Source organism: Sinohyriopsis cumingii, chromosome 8 (genome assembly GCF_028554795.1).
Source record: "Sinohyriopsis cumingii isolate HCF-2022 chromosome 8, ASM2855479v2, whole genome shotgun sequence".
NCBI lineage: Eukaryota > Metazoa > Mollusca > Bivalvia > Unionida > Unionidae > Sinohyriopsis > Sinohyriopsis cumingii.
This window is the reverse complement of record NC_142968.1, coordinates 108852585-108871642: the sequence shown is the minus strand read 5'-3', so window position 1 is coordinate 108871642 and position 19058 is coordinate 108852585. Positions and strand designations below refer to the sequence as shown.

Below are 19058 nucleotides of genomic sequence, written 5' to 3'. Positions count from 1 at the left end.
ATTGATGTGTAAACATGTCTTTTCTAGCTTACAGTCATTATACTCAAGTCAGTCATCAGTTACTTTCAAATGGGTAATGTCTCCATTGGTATTTTAAGAATTAGAATAAAGCAACAATATTACTTAGAAACTCTTCCTATGGGGCAAATACTCATTCTTATAGTTTGCTCTTGAGTTTTGGTGTTGGTGAGTGGGTTGGATGTATTGATCACTCTACATAATGCATTCATCTTAAAAGATTTGTAAAAATCAAATTTGACTGAAATAAGTCTTTGCACACCCTAGAAGTTGAGACAGCCTTAATTATTCACAAAAAAATAAGTTTTGCATGCTCCATAAAAGTTGGGAGACAAAATCATACTGTTTTAATCAAGTTTGGGGACACCTTAACTGTCTTGTTTTGTATTTTTCCAACTTACTGATTGGTGTAATCTTTTGATTGTAATGTTCATATTCCTAACATACCAATTGTTAAAGGACTGCTGACATCACTCATTAATGGTTATTTTTTAATTTATTATAACTTAGGCTGATATTAACTGATTAGGAAACAAAAAAATGTTTTGTTTGAATCCATTATTTTCTTATTTATATTTGATATTTGTATAATTTCAGGCAGTATTGTAACGAAAAAAAAAAAAGACAGCTTACAGTTGTCACTTTAAAACTGCCAGTCGTGAATTGCTGCCTGTCATGAATCACCAGTAATTGTAATGTTTTCAGCCTTGAAAACTGAAATGTCTAAACTCATTGAAATGTGGCAGAAGTAGAGTGTAAGGCTAGTTTAACATCTTTGAGTGACTGCTGTTGACAGGTTTGACTATGGATCTAGGCTGGTCTGATGGTTGGGATTGAACCTTCAATCTCATCATCATGGGACCACTGAACCACCACCACCACTGGGCTTAATCTCAGAAGTTTACAAGTAATGACCCCAGTGGGTTAAGGACCAACCAAGGAATATATTTTAAGGGTGGGACCATGAACTCTTTGTGTTAAAACCAGGGGCTGGTGTGTAGGATGCAGAGAGAGATGAAGGGGTCTGTGCTGGTTGTATTAAAATGACAATCTTTCCATGTAAAGAAAATGTATATCATATTTTCTGTATTCTTTTTTGAAACAAAATAAATATTGCTTTTTCTGTTTGGAAACTTGCCAGATATTTTCATTACAATTTTCATTTGTCTGAAAACAAACAAATGAAAACTTATATCCCAAGTAAACAAAGTCACACATACAATATTAGACTATACAGTGGAGGACTAATCACATCAGTGTATGAAAATGATGATCTTACATGCCGTTTTTCGTCTCTGGTGGCCTATTGGTTAGAATGTCCACCTCAGATGCAGTAGGTTGTGGGTTTCAACCCTGGCTGAGTCATACCAAAGACTTATAAAATGGTACTAACAGCTGCCTCACTAGGTGCTCAGCATTAAAGTTAGTTTTAAGACTGGTCGGCCTGGTGTCAGGATAATATGACTGGGGACATCATGCTACTTGTAGCGATATGACTGAAAAATTGTTAAAGATACGTGAAAAATCCAAATCACACACACACAGACACAATTTTTCATCTGTTATGGTTTTGACCACAAGCAAAAGCAAGCATAATAAAAACTTTGATGTTAAGGAAAATAATCAGCCATGATTTAATTTCTATATGTATGGTCAACAAGGAAGATAAAAGACTTAAACATTAAAAGACAGTGTAGTAACTAAGTGCTCCAAACTTTCCTTTCCATACATGTACAAATTTGCATTCACTTACTAACATGTCAGATAAAAGGTGAGCAGTCACTTATTCAAGCTGCTGGATTTGTTGGCAGTCCCTTGTTCAAGCTGTTGGAGTTGTTTGAAGTCCCTTGTTCAAGCTGTTGGACTTGTTTGAAGTCCCTTGTTCAAGCTGTTGGACTCATTGGTCCTGCTGTCAAAAAGCAAATCTATATCACTGCAATGACATTTTATCTTGCCATTTTGAATTTTTAGTTCCAATGTGAACATTTTGGTTGCAGCTTGGAGTGTTCTTCAGTGACTTCTATATATTTATTTTAGCAATCTCGTGCTATACCCTTGATGATGATGATGATGAGGACTATGATGATGATGATGATGATGATGATGATGATGATGACTGTTATTATTATTATTGATGATAACTCAATTAGTTACAAAATGTTACTAATCTACCTTGAGAACAGAGTGCAGTCAATTGCTACCAATCTCATACATGTTCACATACATTAGTAATATACACAGAAATCACATAACCTGACCAGTTATTACAGATGTAAATTGTAAACAGATGAATTTACTATCAGTCTTCACTAGTCTTAATTAAGCTCTTTCATAATGCATACTGATATAAATTTATTTACTAAAAGTACCTGAAGAAGGTGGATATGGCTTGTGGTATTAATTATGGTTTAGATTTCATCCATTTAATACACCTTTGATGAAAAGCTGATATGCTAGAAGATTCTTTGATTTCTTTTTGGATATTATTCCATATAACGGCCCCAGAGTATTGAAATAATTCTTTCTTTGGTTTTGGAATTGGCAAGTTCTTGTCTTTCATTGATGTAAGGTTTGGGGTGCTGCTGGTTTCTCAGCATTTAACATTATTTCTTAAGTAAACTGGAGCAGACTTGACAGGAATTTTTATAAATTAGTTTGGCTTTCCATAGGTGAAGTTGTTTTAGAAAAGATAGTATGTTTAAAGTATCCATTGTCTCTATAATGTTTCCAGGTTGCCTATCTTGTATTATTATATGGCTTATCTTTGTAGCTGAACATTTTTCTTAATATTAACATCAGAAGTATTTCCCAGTATGATACTACAATTATCAAAATGAGGCTGAATGTAGCTCTTGTGAAAAGTGACACTGGACTGCTTTGGAATGGTATTCTTTTTTTCTCTTAATTGACAAAGATAGTAATTTGTTTTCTTTGTAATCAGACTTAAATGATCAGACCAATGTAAATTACTGTCAACAAGAATACCATGAATTTTGTCCCTGGAAATTCCTTTTTTGTTTTTCATTATTATAGGAAAGGCTCAAGTCATCTGTGTTTCATTTTACTTTTTTCTGTTTTGTTACTATTGAAACGTTTATTTTATCAGCATTTACAATCATGCCATTCCACAAACACCATATTTTAAGCTTGTTTAATTCCATTTGAAGATTATTTTCTCATTCAGATTTGCAGCTGTGTTCATCAGAGAAAGTAGCATCATCATCATATAGGTCAGTTGATGGTACTTTAGAGGAAGATCATTTATGAAAATAACAAACAAAAGTGGTCCAGGTATACCGGTAGATCCTTGTGGCACACCACAGTTTATTCTATTATTTTCAGGTACATCAGCATATAAAGTCACCTTTTGAAATCTGAAGCAAACCATTTGTGAGCTGTGCTACAACACAGTTGATTTTTTAAAATTTTTCTATAAGTTCTTGATCAACAAGATTAAACAATTTTAGAAAATCAATCGTAACACTCCCAACTATGTTTCTTTCCTCAAAATCCAGCAGCCATGTGTCAATCATTGATATTAGTGTTGCTTCACAGGAATGATTTTGCCAAAAACCAGATTGTTTGTCATGAAGAAGTTTGTGCTCATTGAGAAAAGCCATAAATGAAAATGCTTTTCAAATTAATTTTGAGAGTTGGAAGGATAGAAATTCACAAAAAAAAATTCAAATCATCTATTGCCCCTGCATTGTGGAGTGAAATTACCATTGCAGTTTTCCATAATTGTGGAAATTTACCAGTCTTAAGACTATGATTAAAAATGAATGTAATTGTCTCTGCAATAGCAGGTGCTACTGCTTCCAGAATTCCTTGGGCCTATCATATCAAATCCTATTTGATTTAGTAATATCAATGTTTTGCAGGTATTTTAAAACAAAAGTTAAACTTATTTCAGGAATTTCATCTCCTGATAACCTTTCAGCACAAAATTTTAGATGAGATTGGTCTGATACAACTTTAGATTCCTTTTAACATTTGAGGCCACATTCACAAAATGTCACTGTACAAATTTGCAGTTTGTAAATGGTCATTGTTGCATACACCGTCAATGTTCAGAGCTGGAATATCACTCTTGTTTTTGGATTTTCCTAAATTCAGCTCCTAAATAGTGTCTAGATTGTTTTAGGTTTGTTCTTATTTCCATCAATAACTTTTATATGCAGATATGTCTGATGGTAAGCCACTGAGACTGAATTTTCATGCATGAGTGACTTTTTTTTTTATATACCATTCTGTGTTGTTGGTTACTACAAATGTGCTCCTGTTGGAGTCCACACCTTGTTGGGTTTGTTAATTCATGGTGTGTTGCACTATTTTTGGGAAGATCATTTCTGAAAGGCCACTATTTTTGGAAGACCACCTTTAAACTACACTTCTGATATGCAGATTAGCTGTGTTAATGCTGTGACTTCAAACAAGACACCACCTGTCTTGAGAGACCAATTTTTACTGGCAGAATTTGGCTGGTCACTCAAGACGCATTTTATTGTATTATTTTTTTCAATCATTATGGAGTTGATTTAAATTGATTGTACTATAATTTAACTATTTCAAGAAAACAGTATGGCCTACTTAAAGTCTATCACCTAATGTAAGTATCCATTAATGGATGTGTTTATCAAGTTCTGTAGATGTCATTGGCCAGATTATTCCAGACAAGGAAGCTACAAAAATGATTTACAAGACAGTCCCTTGTATGTTAGTTATTTAATCAATACGATGTAATCAAAAACATTATATTGGTCTGTACTGGATGTTTATAGTGATTCCAATCCTATCACTTGTTAAATCACAAAGTATTGGCAGGAATAAAAAGAAAGAGTAAGATTTAGCAAGGGAAGTATTAGTAAGTTTTGCCACCATTTTATTAATGTTAAAAATGTGTGTTGAAAAGACAATGATATACATATAAACACTGAAGCCCAGACAAGCAGTTCCAGATATTGGTAACTGTAATAAAGCAAATTAGACAGCAGTAAATCATTTGTCAGTGGAGGTATAATACAAAATATTAAAAATTTTCTTTTGCCATTATGATTTCCAGCAATCTCAATTTTTTAAGCCATGCCCACCTGCACTACTTTTCTGTATATAGTCAATGAGGACTATATTTAGAATCTAGGATCATTCAAAAGGCCGACTTCTTACATAAGATTTTAATCACTAACCAAATATAGTACCTTTCTTCAAATGAGATATCTTTGCTACTGCCACAAGTAAAATACAATTTAAATGAAGAAATAAAAATCCTCTGCTGATGTATCTTCCCACACCCTGTTTTAATGTTACCCTGTTTTGTTGCTACCCTGTTTTAATGTTACCCTGTTTTGTAACTATCCTGTTTTGTTGCTACCCAGTTTTGTAACTACCCTGCTTTGTAACTATCCTGTTTTGTTGCTACCCTGTTTTGTAACTATCCTGTTTAGATGCTACCCTGTTTTGATGCTATCCTGTCTTGATGCTACCCTGTTCTGATGCTACCCTACCCTGTTGTGTTGCTACCCTGTTTTGTAACTATAATGTTTTGATGCTACCCTGTTTTGTAACTATCCTGTTTTGATGCTACCCTGTTTTGATGCTATCCTGTCTTGATGCTACCCTGTTCTGATGCTACCCTACCCTGTTTTGTTGCTACCCTGTTTTGTAACTATCCTGTTTTGATGCTACCCTGTTTTGATGCTTTCCTATTTTAATGCTACCCTACCTTGTTTTGATGCTGCCCTATTTTGATGTTATCCTGTTTTAATGCTACCCTACCCTGTTTTGATGCTGCCCTATTTTGATGTTATCCTACTTTGATGTTACCCTATTTTGATGCTATCCTATATTGACACAATGTCATAAACTTAAAGGTCTCCCATTAACATCATAGCCACAATATTTGTGTATACTGATCAACACTATTTCATAGAGACATAAATCCTTGTTGAAATTCTGAATAGTATCACTTGTGACATACATCTATGTACTGTACCATGGAAAAACAACAGTATTTCAGTATAAAAAAATCATTCAAGTCCTCATAAAACTCCATATCAGCTATTCTGATGGGGAAAATAAACTTCCCGCCATAAATAAGCATCCAGTCTGCTACTTAACATTTGGAGGCTCCGAGTGGCTGAGTGGTCTAAAGCGCTGTCCGTTACGGATCACTGCCATCTCACCTCTGTCTGTGTTGGTTCGAGTCTCGGATTCTGCCAATGTAGGTATGTGAGAAAGCTTGTCAGTAGCTTCTTGTGGGTTGGTGGTTCTTTCTGGGGTTTTCCTTGATTCTTCCTCCACCATTAATACTGGCCGCCATGTATAGCCTTTCTTGTGCTGAGAAATGGTGTTAAACCCCACAACAACAACAACAACAACAACAACTTAACATTTGTTAGCCATGCAACTAACAGCCATTCAGCTGTTTATTTTTCTAAATTCAACAAAAGCATTAACCTAAAAAGTCTGTACAAATTGTATGATCCACAATGAAATGGACTTCTGTGAGGTGCTTCAAAATGGGTGACATAATACACGATCTTTGCAACAAGGAGTTGTCTGCATCAAACCTTGCTATGAAGAAATATATCATTGTTATTTGTGATCCAATCATTGCCAAAATGACTAATGTTTCTAAAGCAATGAGAGATATAACTAAGAAAGAAGTATATTTCTGAACAGGTGAAATTAAGTGTAAAAACTGAGGAGTTCAGGATATCTTGATGTGGTCACCACTATGAAAGTTCAATAAGAAGCTACAACAGAGACTGTTCGTCAACTCAGAAGCAGAAGATTAGTGATTTCTTGATACAATTTTCTTATATATATATATATATATATATATATATATATATATATATATATATATATATATATATATATATATATATATATATATAAAAAATTTCCTATGTGTTCTTTCAGTAATCATTGTAAAAACACATTTTCATGCTTTATCGATGTTAAAGTTACTAAAACCTGCATACAGCCTGGTCAGAGCTTTGTCTTAGTACATCTATTACATCCTTGTGTTCATCAAGTTAATCCATGTATTAGCTCACATAAGATCAGCTGAGTTTATGTTATCATCATGTTTCAAGTGACTGGCCAAGCTTGTTAGTATGCTGGGGGCTATGATTTTTAACACATCAACCCCTGGCGACAAGTTAACATGGCAGGAGGTAGTAGCCTACTGCCAAGCTCTGTAATGTCAAGGTCATGCATGATACGCTAAAATGGGTGGTATTATAGAAAGGTAGACAGATGTAGCTCTACACTGATACCAAATAATCTGGAAGTTCTAGTTGCACTACAAAATACAGAGGGAAAAACCTCATTTCTTTTGGCCAGATTTTTTTCCACCCAAAATTGGCAGGTTGTAGGAATCTGATTTTGTGGCCGGATTTTAGACTTTTTGGTCTCAGATCTAACTCATCTGAACTGCAAACAGACAGATGAACCTTTTCAAAAAGTAGGATAAGGTGGTCATTTGGAATAAAGAGTGGTCTCGATATGAAAATAATGGGTTTGTTAACACATTAACCCCTGGAGTGTTTCCTGTGCGAGTTTCAGATGAAAACGACAAAATCCTCCAGGGGTTAATGTGTTAATGGGTAAACTTGGAATATATCATCACGATCTGAGACCGTTTCAGTAATGTGAGAGCCATGCATATTAATAAGGTTTTCATGCATGTAATTTTCAGAGCTTGTTACCACCATCGGGTTCATATTTTGATCAGACATAGATCAGATTGGAATATATGATTATCAGAATTTTTCCCTACTTGGAGCATAAATAATCTTAAAGTTAAAAAATGTCAGCAATATCTCACTGCCTTCATCAGTGACAACTGTTCATCACATGACTTATAACTATAAGTATAAATATATTTAGAGAAAATATACATTTGCATGCTGCTATGCAGTGTTGTAATTAAGATCCAGAATTTCTTAAAACAATTCTGAATTGTGTTTGCTGGTAATTGTGTTTTCTCATTGATTTTGTTCAGTTAGAACATGTTTTTTTAAAGACAGTAAAAAGGTTTGTACATTTATTTGCAGAGAGTTATTTCTAAAACTTTGCCATATTTGACATTCTTAAATATGGGGAAGGCAGTTTGACATTCTTAAATATGGGGAAGCCAGTTTGGTATATTTTGTGAAAAGGGTGTGACTGGCTAGTATTGCTGTGTTAAAATATATGAACCATTCATCATTAATGTGTTATGCATTATTTTATGGCATTTCATATATTCGGTGGCATTACTTGCAATTATGTACAGTTTATGTTTTATTTTCTTGCTTTTAATAAAAACAAATGCCCCAGTTCATGTTTCATCGTAAGTACAGTAATCCATGCTGGCAGCATAAATTTAATCCCCTGTTGGTATCATACATAATTTCATGTGACTCTAGGGACCACAACTTAAATTTTTATGTGTAAGAGTAACCTTCAAAGATATTGGATAACATTGATTATGGGCATCAGGCTATACATATGCATATGTTATTATTATTTATTATTATTATTATTATTAATCTCTTTAATAAAATTGTATCAGACTCTGGCAAAATAGGTAAAATATACATTGTATAAAGTTTACTTTGGTTGTGTTCTTACTATACTCAATAAGCCGGTTTAGTGAAATGAACGACTGTTAGGTAATGTTAGCCAAGGGAATGATATCAGGCCCACTTGGGACCCTTGTTATTATATAATGAGTGAATTTGACTTTTGTGTTTGGCTCCAAATGAATTTATTGAGTAAGCTAACTTTTCAATTTATCAACAGGATAAATATGTGTTTCTTTTGTTTTTGGAAATTATATGTAAAAATTGACTGTTGTGAACTTCAGGTGAAAAGGTAAATGTTTATGAAATTAAAAAAAAATTAATATATGTAATACTTTAACAAGTACTGTCATTACAATATATAAGTACAATACAATAATTATGATAGTTTTTCTACTTAAATTCAGATGAAATTGAAAACTGCCCCTCCCCCCGGCACAGATCTGTTTTTCAAGAGACTGCTTTTAAAGGGTGATCTGTCAAACATTTCTTTTTTCTGTATCTTCCTATAGTGTAGTTATTCACATGCTTTGAAATCATGCCCTCTTGGAAATGTGTGGCAAGGGTTTGTTAAAAAATATTTTTTTAAAGTTTATCCATTTCACATTTGAAAAGGCAAGAGCAGTTTTTGCTTTGTCAGAAATGATAATTCAAGGCATGTTTAGAAAACTACATTTGAACCACTTTTGAATCATGGAATATCCAGTAACATTTGCTGCTCTGCGATGAACAATCAGCAAGGTAAAAATCTTTTTAATGATGTTTTGAGGTTTGTTTTTAGTTACTTCAGCTGCAAATCAGACCAGGTTTGATCTGTACTGTCTAAGGCTAAAGGTTATATGCTTTTTTCATAGAGTTGATGAATGCCTTTAAACTTTTTTTAAGAAGAAAAGCAATACTATTAAGATAACCCAGGCTAAATAAAAAGCACTCAACCATATATCATGCCACTTTCATAGACCAAAGTTTTGCAGTACTTCAGATACTTTGATTAAATGGATACCGTTTATACTCACTTATAAGTTGACTCAAACTGCAAACAACAAAGATCCTAATCTGCCATAGCATAATGTGCCTGCTTATTAGGATCTGTGTTGTTTGTTCTTTTGATTACTCCTATCAAACTGCACAGACCCAGATCTACTTGTGTATTGTGCAGTGGCAGATCTGGGTATATGCAGTTTTCAGTTGAACTCTTAAGTGAGTATAGATGGCGTTCCATTTCTTGTATTTCTGTTTGTTTTTTGGCATTCAACTTGAATGTGCTTTTCTGTTTCTTTTGCAGACAGCTTTTTCCTGTTATCCATTCCATTTATTGCAATTCTTGGATCTCTCATACTTACTCAAGGTAAGTGATATATATATATTCAACCATTTGTATAAACTTACGTGTATGGCAAACCACAGGCAGTGAATTGGAGGGCAGTCAGGGAGTTTTGTTTGGTTCCTACACTCATCATTCAGAGAGAAAAAGAATTGGAATAAGTCAAAATTTTCAGGAGTGCTGCCTTCAGGAATTTTGCACAATTTTTGGGCATCTTTTTCAATGAGATTGTGGCCCAATATCTTATTTGATTGTGGCCAGTTTTCAGCCCTTGGTATATCTGGTAAGAGTAGCATATTGTTTGGGATCTGTTTTAGATTTCACTCATTTTCAAAAGAATAAGATCCAATGTTGGTATGTTATTCCTCTTGTTGAATAAAATACTGTATATACTTGCTTGTAGGACAAGTTCCACTGCACACTGCACAGGCCCAGATCCGCCATCATGTAATGTGCCAGCAGATCATGGTCTGTGCAATTTGTTCAGAGTAATCAGTAGAATGAACAACAAAGACCCTGGTCTGCAGGTGTTTTATACCTTGGCAGGTCAAGATTTTTGTTGTTTGCAGTTTGAACTGACTTATAAGCAGGTAAATACAGTATAAAGACATAAGATGGGACTAGGTTGGAATAATGATGTCTACTTTGTAGAACCAACTCTTACTGCACAACATGTTCATTTTATTATGATGTTGTTGTTGTTGTTGTTGTAAGGTTTACCACCATTTTTCAGCACACCATAGGCTATACATGGCGGCCAGTATTAATGGTGGAGGAAGAACCCGGGAAATCTCCAGAAAGAACCACTGACCCTTGAGAAGCTACTGGCAAGCTTTCTCACATACCCACATTGGCCGAATCCAAAACTCGAACCCACGCAGACAGAGGTGAGATGGCACTGATCCTTAACAGAGAGCGATTTAGACTACTCGGCCACTCAGGGCCCCCATTATGATGTCTGTCTATGATATTACTTTTTACTGAACTTTATCATAGCACAATGAAATCTAAAGAAGATTGGACATTAAATAATATGGTTGAAACCTGTGTTTCTTATGAAATACTGAAAAAGAGAAATGATTAGACAGTTTTAACAATTGCCATTTACAGACGTTGTGAAATAAAATTAATTCAGTGTTACCATATATAAAACCTAAGGAAATCACTGAGCAGGCTTTTGGTCTTAGAAAAGCCATGTCATCTCGATAACTGTTGTAGTTCTAAAATTCACTTACCAAGATATATTTTTCATTGTGTAGACTGTTTGATAAAAAGAATCTGATTTTTAACCTGTGAAGATTTTATGAATTTGTCTATACTCATTCAGTTATTATTTTATGGACAAGAAGTGATGAGTACTTGATCACATATTGTTTGTGTCTAATGACCCTTATCTGTGGGCATGGATCTTGAATTAATAGTAGTACCAGACAATGAATACCAACTTGTACATTTTTTAGTGAGTTTGAATTTCATGGAAGCTTAGCTATGAAAGAAAGATACATTTTTACAAAGTTTTCATACTGCAGATTTCACAGGTGATCATCTTTAATGAGTCTAGAATGTGACAGTATGCAACCAGTATTGTTAACACATTAACCCCTGGAGCTTTTTGTCATATTTGCCTGAAAGTCGAGTAGGAAACACATTTTGAAAGCTATTTCTGAATAGACTCGAAAACACCAAGTCCACGGTTATCTTTCAATAACATACTGCCTTGTGGTGTTAGAAACATTCGATTTTCGTTGGCTGTTTGACTCGCACATGAGCAGAAGGGTAAAAGTTGGGTTTTTCTATCTGTATTTTGTAGTGCAACTAGATATTCCAGATTATTTGGTATCATTGTAGAGCTACATCTGTCTACCTTTCTATAATATCACCCACTTTAGTGTATCCTGCATGACCATGACACTACAGAGCTTGGCAGTAGGCTACCACCTCCTGCCCCATAAAGCCATCGCTAGGGGCTAATGTGTTGACAATAATGAAGGACACATTATGTATTCATTGTGCTAGGCAGCCTTAATAAATGTCACAAAAATCTACTGGATGTTGCAATCAGACATGATAAGAAAGAATTACTAGTGACATATTAGACCCAAAACCATTGATTTAGCACTTTTTCTTGACCATTCCACACTCAACCTTCTATTAATTTCTGTTACTTGAGGAATTCTTTGTCATTACAGCTTGTAGATAATGCTTTCTCCAGATAAAACCATTCAGTTGTCTTTAGTGCAGTACTATATCTTACTTAGTTGCAGCCCTAGAATTGCCCTTGTCCTGCCTCAGCATCATTCATTATAATAAAATCTGGAAGTTGATGACAGTCCAAGAACTTTTTGCTTGAGGAAGCCATTGTACTATGTAAAGGATTCTTAAGCTATGCAGATTCAAGAGAAGTTGATGTTAATAGTTGAAAGCCAAATCCCTTCTATTAACGCCTGTCTAGGGTAGCATGCAATAAAGTGTTTAGGAAGGTGATGTGGTGAAGTCAGAACCAATATGTATCTGTGGCATTGATATTGCAATCTGAAAAGATCATATGGTTTCCTTACAATCAGCTTGACACCACATGAATTGAATGCCCAACCCATGAGTACTTGCTGAAGAAGAATCTGATCTTTGGAGAAAAATTAAGAAAAAATAAATATAGGCTGAGTATAGGCATGCTCAGTTATTATTGGTGCATTGCAGATGTAAAATGAGTAAAAGAGTTTTTCAAGGTCTTTTCTAGGATGCATGATTGTGAGATTAATGCCAATTTTGTTATTTTTTAAAACACATCAGAAAATCAACCGAACATAAAAAAGATCATGCATTGTATTTTCAAGCCCTAGTTTTATTTAATCATTATATGCCTCTTATATTCAGAATTCCTGCTTTTTCAAGTGGAGGGGGAAAATTCCTCTTAAATATCTGTTCTAGTGTAAACCATGGTGCTTCAGCTTGTAATCTTTAACTCTGTCTAATGCAGTCTGCAGCTACAGAGTTCCAAGTTACCAGTTGACATTTTAATTATCGACATTTCAAAGTTTGGTGAAACATTATACAAATTCTAATTCAACTTTAAGAAAAAGAAATCTCTCAGAATTGGTGCATCCATCCACTGGTACATTTATTGCACAACCAGTTAAGCATTTCAGATGACATGATTTGCAGAGTTGGTTTTCTGCAGAATTGTCAAAATGTTTACATTTTTTGATCTAGTAAACAGTAGGATGCATTATGTCAACATGGAATGTTTGTGAAAAATAAATAAATCTCCCACAAGTACTTAATGTGTAAAACTACAGTACCAACAGAAAGTTACTGGTAAGTTTGTCTCTTCAAGAGAGTTTAAGAAATAGTTATTTTAAACAGCCCAGTGGATTATAGGAAGCCATACTTGTTTCTTCGTAACAACCACTCAACACACTTCTGGTGTTTTTCACAGCTGTTCATTTCCAGTTAGGAATTATGGGATTGCAGACTACATTCAAGAATGCTTACCTCAAAAATTGAAGAGCTTGACAATTTGCTAGAACTAATCACCTCCAAAACTAAGAAGTTTCATACTGGAAGTTCTCCAATGAGCATTGGCAATTTTACATTTAGAATAACTCACATGTTAACACATTAACCCCTAGCGACTACTTTATGGGGCAGGAGGTAGCCTACTGCCGAGCTCTGTAGCGTCATTGTCATGCATGATACACTAAAGTGGGTGGTATTATAGAAAGGTAGACAGATGTAGCTCTACAATGATACCAAATAATCTGGAATATCTACCAGTAGTTTCACTACAAAATACAGATAGAAAAACCTCATATTTTGGACCCAACTTTTTTTTACCCAAAATTCGCCCCTGGTTGGAATCCGATTTTGTGTCTGGATTTTAGACATTTTTTGGTCTCAGATCTAAGGCAAACCGGTATGAACTGCAAACAGACAGATGAGCCTTTGCAAAAAGTAGGATAAGATGGGCATTTAAAATAAAGAGTGGTCTCCATACAAAAATAATGGCTCCGTTTAGCAAAAAAAAAAAAAAAAAAATCCAACTTTTACCCTTCTGCTCATGCGCGAGTCTAATAGCCAACGACAAACGATGTTTCTAACACAACTAGGCAGTATGTTATTGAAAGATGACCGGGGATTTGGTGTTTTCGAGTCTATTCAGAAATAGCTTTCAAAATGTGTTTCCTACTCGATTTTCAGGCGAAAATGACAAAAACCTCCAGGGATTAATGTGTTAAAACCTTTTTTACAATAATAAAATAGTTTTACATATAATAAAATATTTTTTTTTACAAATAATTTTATGAGAATTTGGCTCGGCTCAGATTACAATTCAGACATAATACACTGACATTTGCAAGTTATCACAGCAAAGTAAAGGGGTCAGGTGTGTTTGGTTAAATTTTGTTTGACTCTTAACATACATGTGTGTCGCTGAGTAGAATGGCATAGGGATAAAATACAAAATTGTGTAGTGAATTGCCAGTGTCTGGTGAATTGCCAGTGTATGGTGAATGGTATGTGTGTAGTCAATTGCCAGTTGTATAGTGAATTGCCATTGTAAGGTGAATTGCCAGTTGTATAGTGAATTGGCAGTTTTATTGTGAATTGCCATATGGTGAATTGCCAGTGTATGGTGAATGGCATGTGTTTGGTCAATAGCCAGTTGTATAGTGAATTGCCATTGTATGGTGAATTGTCAGTTGCATAGTGAATTGCCACTTGTATAATGAATTGCCATATGGTGAATTGTCAGTGTATAGAGAATGGCTGGTATATGGCTAGTTGTATAGTGATTTGCCAGTTGTATGGTGAATTGCCATTGGTATAATGAATTGCCAGTTTTATGGTGAATGGTCCATGTATGGCAAATAACCAGTTGTGAATTGCCATTGTAAGGTGAATTGCCATTGTATGGTGAATTGCCATTGGTATAGTGAATTGCCACTTGTAAGGTGTATTGCCAGTTGCATGGTGAATTGCCATTGGTATAGTGAATTGTCAGCTGTATGGTGTATTGCCAGTTGCATGGTGAATCGCCATTGGTATAGTGAATTGCCACTTGTAAGGTGTATTGCCAGTTGCATGGTGTATCACCATTGGTATAGTGAATTGTCAGTTGTATGGTGAATTGCCAGATGTTAGAGTATCTTAGTGGTGATGATGCAGAGTGAGTCATTCCTCTTGTAACAGTATAGAACCAGATTTTTCAATAAAATTCATGGGTCTTCACTATTTATAGTAGGTTAAATGTTAGAATGAACTCCTACAACAAAATACACATACATACATATATATGTTGTTGTTGTTGTGGGGTTTAATGCCATTTTTCAGCACAAGATAGGCTATACATAGCGGCCAGTATTAATGATGGAGGAAGAACCGGGGAAAACTCTGGAAAGAACCACTGACCCACGATAAGCTACTGGCAAGCTTTCTCACATACCCACATTGGCTGAACCCGAGACTGGAACCCATGCAGACAGAGGTGATATGGCAGTGATCCGTAATGGTGAGCTACACACACACACACACACACACACACACCCAATCATTAGGAAAGGAAAGCAGGAGGAAGTGGGCTTTTTATATGTCTTTACTGGTACTGTTGCTGAAAGAGGACACACAGTACTAATGATATGGAAAAATAGGAACCAGCCTGGAAATGGGTGAACATAAAGTGGAGTAAAGTAAAGTTTGGCTGACCAGGATTGGTTAATAATGTAAGTTTTGTTTTAGGAAAAATAATCTTTTGAAAGCTTATCCTGGTTGTAAGAGAAAAAAAGACATTGTTTTAATGATGGAATTTCAGTCCTTTAACAGTCTTCAGTTTGGAACACTCATTACTAAAATTAGCACCTGACTCTTTGGTGTGGAATTGAAAGCACATGTTTCAAACACATGCTGGTCCAGAAAATGCCGCGGCTCATATCCTTTCCTCTGCACAGAAGCCGACATCCAGGTTTCATCTATACTGATAAATATAGGTTTGATCATGAGCTTTCAAAAATTTAAAGTTATTGAATTTTTCATACCATGGTGTTTGCATAGGTTTACTATGGGAACTGAATCAGTACTGTGAGTCCAAGAAGGGAAGACCTATAAATACAGGAAATAAAAGTCATTGGCTACAGATTACTCCAGATAACCAGCTAAGCCTTACTTGGCTGGTTTTGTATACAGACACCCATAATCACAATCTGATTGGTGTGAATTCTTTGAACATTAAATAGAACAGATTTCAAAGAAGAAAATTTATTTTACATTTTAGATGATGTAAATAGAGATCAAATACAAGTGAATTTTATAGATTGATTTTATAGAGCAGCTAGTAAATGAACCCACCAGAGTAAAATCTACCTCTAAAACATTTATAGACCATGTTAATTCCAATACAAACAAATTGTTCAGGAAGTAATGGTTTCAAAATTGGTTTAAGTGACTACTTTGCAATTTTTCTAACAAGTAAACTCAGCTTCAAAGAAAAATAATATCCATAAATCCATTTCTTGTTATCTTTACAAAACTTCATGCTATGTATATCTATATTTTATGTAACTCCTGGTACATGATTTTATCAAATTTTTTAAATTTTTTATTCATGACTGTAAATTGTTGCAATTATCTTTAATTTAAGCTTTTGCCTATGTGACCAGGAATATTAAAAATGCAAAGCTGCATAGGATCTATAAATAGATGCTTAGGTATGTCCTGACAGTTACTAATAATAATATTTTTAGTAAACATGTTTATGAGATTCTGCCATTTTCCCATTGGATGGATCGGTCAGGTGGTATCTTAGAAGAATTAAGTTAATTCTTATTGGATGAATTAGGTCACATGAATGGGTATTTTGAAACATTAGAATGAGTAGTAAGATCTGTCACATGTATATTTTGAAATATAGTTGTAATAGAAGGTGTATATAACCAAACGAGCATGCTACAAAAAAAAATCCTGGATGAAAATAGAAGTAACCCAAAAGCTGTCTGCATGGAGAACTTTTACAGAGTTTGGTGCCGGGAAATGTAAGAGAAAAACTGAAATTGTATCCATGAGTCATAAGGGCATTTATACTGTAAATCCAGCTGACATTTCAAATATTTTTAATGACTTTTTGTTCCGATAGCTGAAAAACTTAAAGCACCCAAAACTTCATCTGATCATTTGAAACTCAAAAATGATTGTGTTACAAAAAACTCCCTTACTGTATAAAGTTTGAAATTCCTGAGATGAGTCCTAATTTTTGTTGAAATATATTCAAAAAATGGATGATTGTAAAGCTACAGTTCTTGATATTATTGGACCAAGGCTACTAAAGGCAGTTGTACCCGCTATAGTAGGAAGTATAGCTTTTATCTACAGTGAAAGTATTAAAGCTAATAAATTTCCTCGGACATGGACAACTGCCAAGGTTACACCATTGCATAAAGCTGAAACAAATAGCTTCAGACCCATCTCTGTCCTTCTTTGTCTTTCTAACTTATGAGGAAAAAAAATACATGATTCTTTTCTCAACTATCTGAACACTTATGATCTTATTCATGATAATCAGTCTATCTTTCGACAAAAAACACTCCTGTGAAACTGCACTTATATCTATGATTGATAAATGGCTGGAAGCATTATATAAACGAGAAATGGTAGGCAACATTATGTTTAATTTTTATAAAAAATTTGATCTTGTAGACCAAACTAAAAATTATCAATGCAATGAAAACTCCTTAAACTAGTTTATGTCTTACTTAACTGATAGAGTGTAGAAAGTATCTTTAAATAATTAACTTTCTGAAAGTAAAAATATTAATTGCAGAGCACCACTGATCTCTGTTCTTGGACCTGTGTTATTCATTCTATTTATTAACAAATTACCTCTTAAGATAGTAGAATAAAATAGAGACAAACAGTCATACATATAATTATATTGTTATAAAGGATATACAATATATCAATTTTTAAAAAATTACACAATTTTATATAGTGCATTTTTGTGTGTTTTTTTTTAATCCCACCTCTTAGGATATGAAATTCAATTTGTTCCACCTCCCTGTTTGCAGATGATACTACTCTAAGCCGGGTAAAACCAAAACTGTACTTGAAAATAATTTACAACATGCATTTAACAGACTTAAAGTATGGTGCAAGGAAAACAAAATAACCACGAATGTAGAAAAAACAAAATCCCTAAGTAGTTACAAGAAAACAAAAATGAGAAAGGCTTGATAGTGACAAACATGTTTCACAATGTGAAACTTCATATGACATCTCTTGATAAAATTCTTGGTGTATTTGTAGATAACAATCTTAATTGGTCTTTTCACATTAAACATGTTTCAGGAAAGGTTAATTCTTATCTTTAGCTAATGAAGAAAAGAAAAACATATATTCCATTTCAGTATAGGTTCATCATTTATAAAAGTTATATTCAGCCATATCTTGACTATTGTAATGTAATTTGGGGTAATACCTCTAATTCATACTTTTAAAAAAAACTTATAAGACTCCAAAACAGTGCATGCCATTTAATTCTGGATCAACATATAGACAATTTCTAGGATGAAATTAATAATATAAAAATTTTAACAAGACATGAAAGAATATTTCTTGCAAGGGCCAAATTTATGCAAAAAGTGTCCAGAAAAGCCATTGTTGTCCACCTAAGTAATTTCTTTCACCAAAGAGATGATGATGGTACTCCAGTTGTAAGGTCTGTTAAAAATAAAAATGACATTATACCAAGGCCAAAAAAGCAATTTTTATAAAGAGTTTTCAATATACTGGTCCACCGGTATGGAACAACAATCTCAGTGACATGAGACAGTCTCCTAGCATCTCTTCTTTTCATAATCAATGTCTCAAATGGATGAAATCTTAAGACAATTAAACAGTTCTAGTAATGTAAATACTGCTTGCGTTTCTCTACTTTTGCATCATTCTCACAGTTGAGTTTTTCAATACAGGAAGATGGTTTATATATATTTATGTGTTCACAGGTGCTTGTGCTTATGTTCCAGGCTTGAAACTTTGAGTGTTCAAGTCACTTAATTCTTTCGTGTCAAGCCAAATTTATCACACTGTGTTGTATATACTTTATATATTGTACATAACTGCTAAAAGGCCTCAAGGTAGATTAGTTCAGTTCTTGA

General features: G+C 34.2%; 1 protein-coding gene across 1 annotated transcript in view; it reads left to right on the top strand.

The window, feature by feature from the left end:
• Positions 1-19058, top strand: part of LOC149794352 (protein turtle homolog A-like) — a 271353-nt gene that overhangs the window by 77100 nt on the left and 175195 nt on the right. The window contains exon 2 of the mRNA XM_089969104.1: positions 9877-9939. Coding sequence (XP_089825230.1) covers positions 9877-9939 — 63 coding nt within the window. The remainder of the gene's footprint in view (positions 1-9876; positions 9940-19058) is intronic.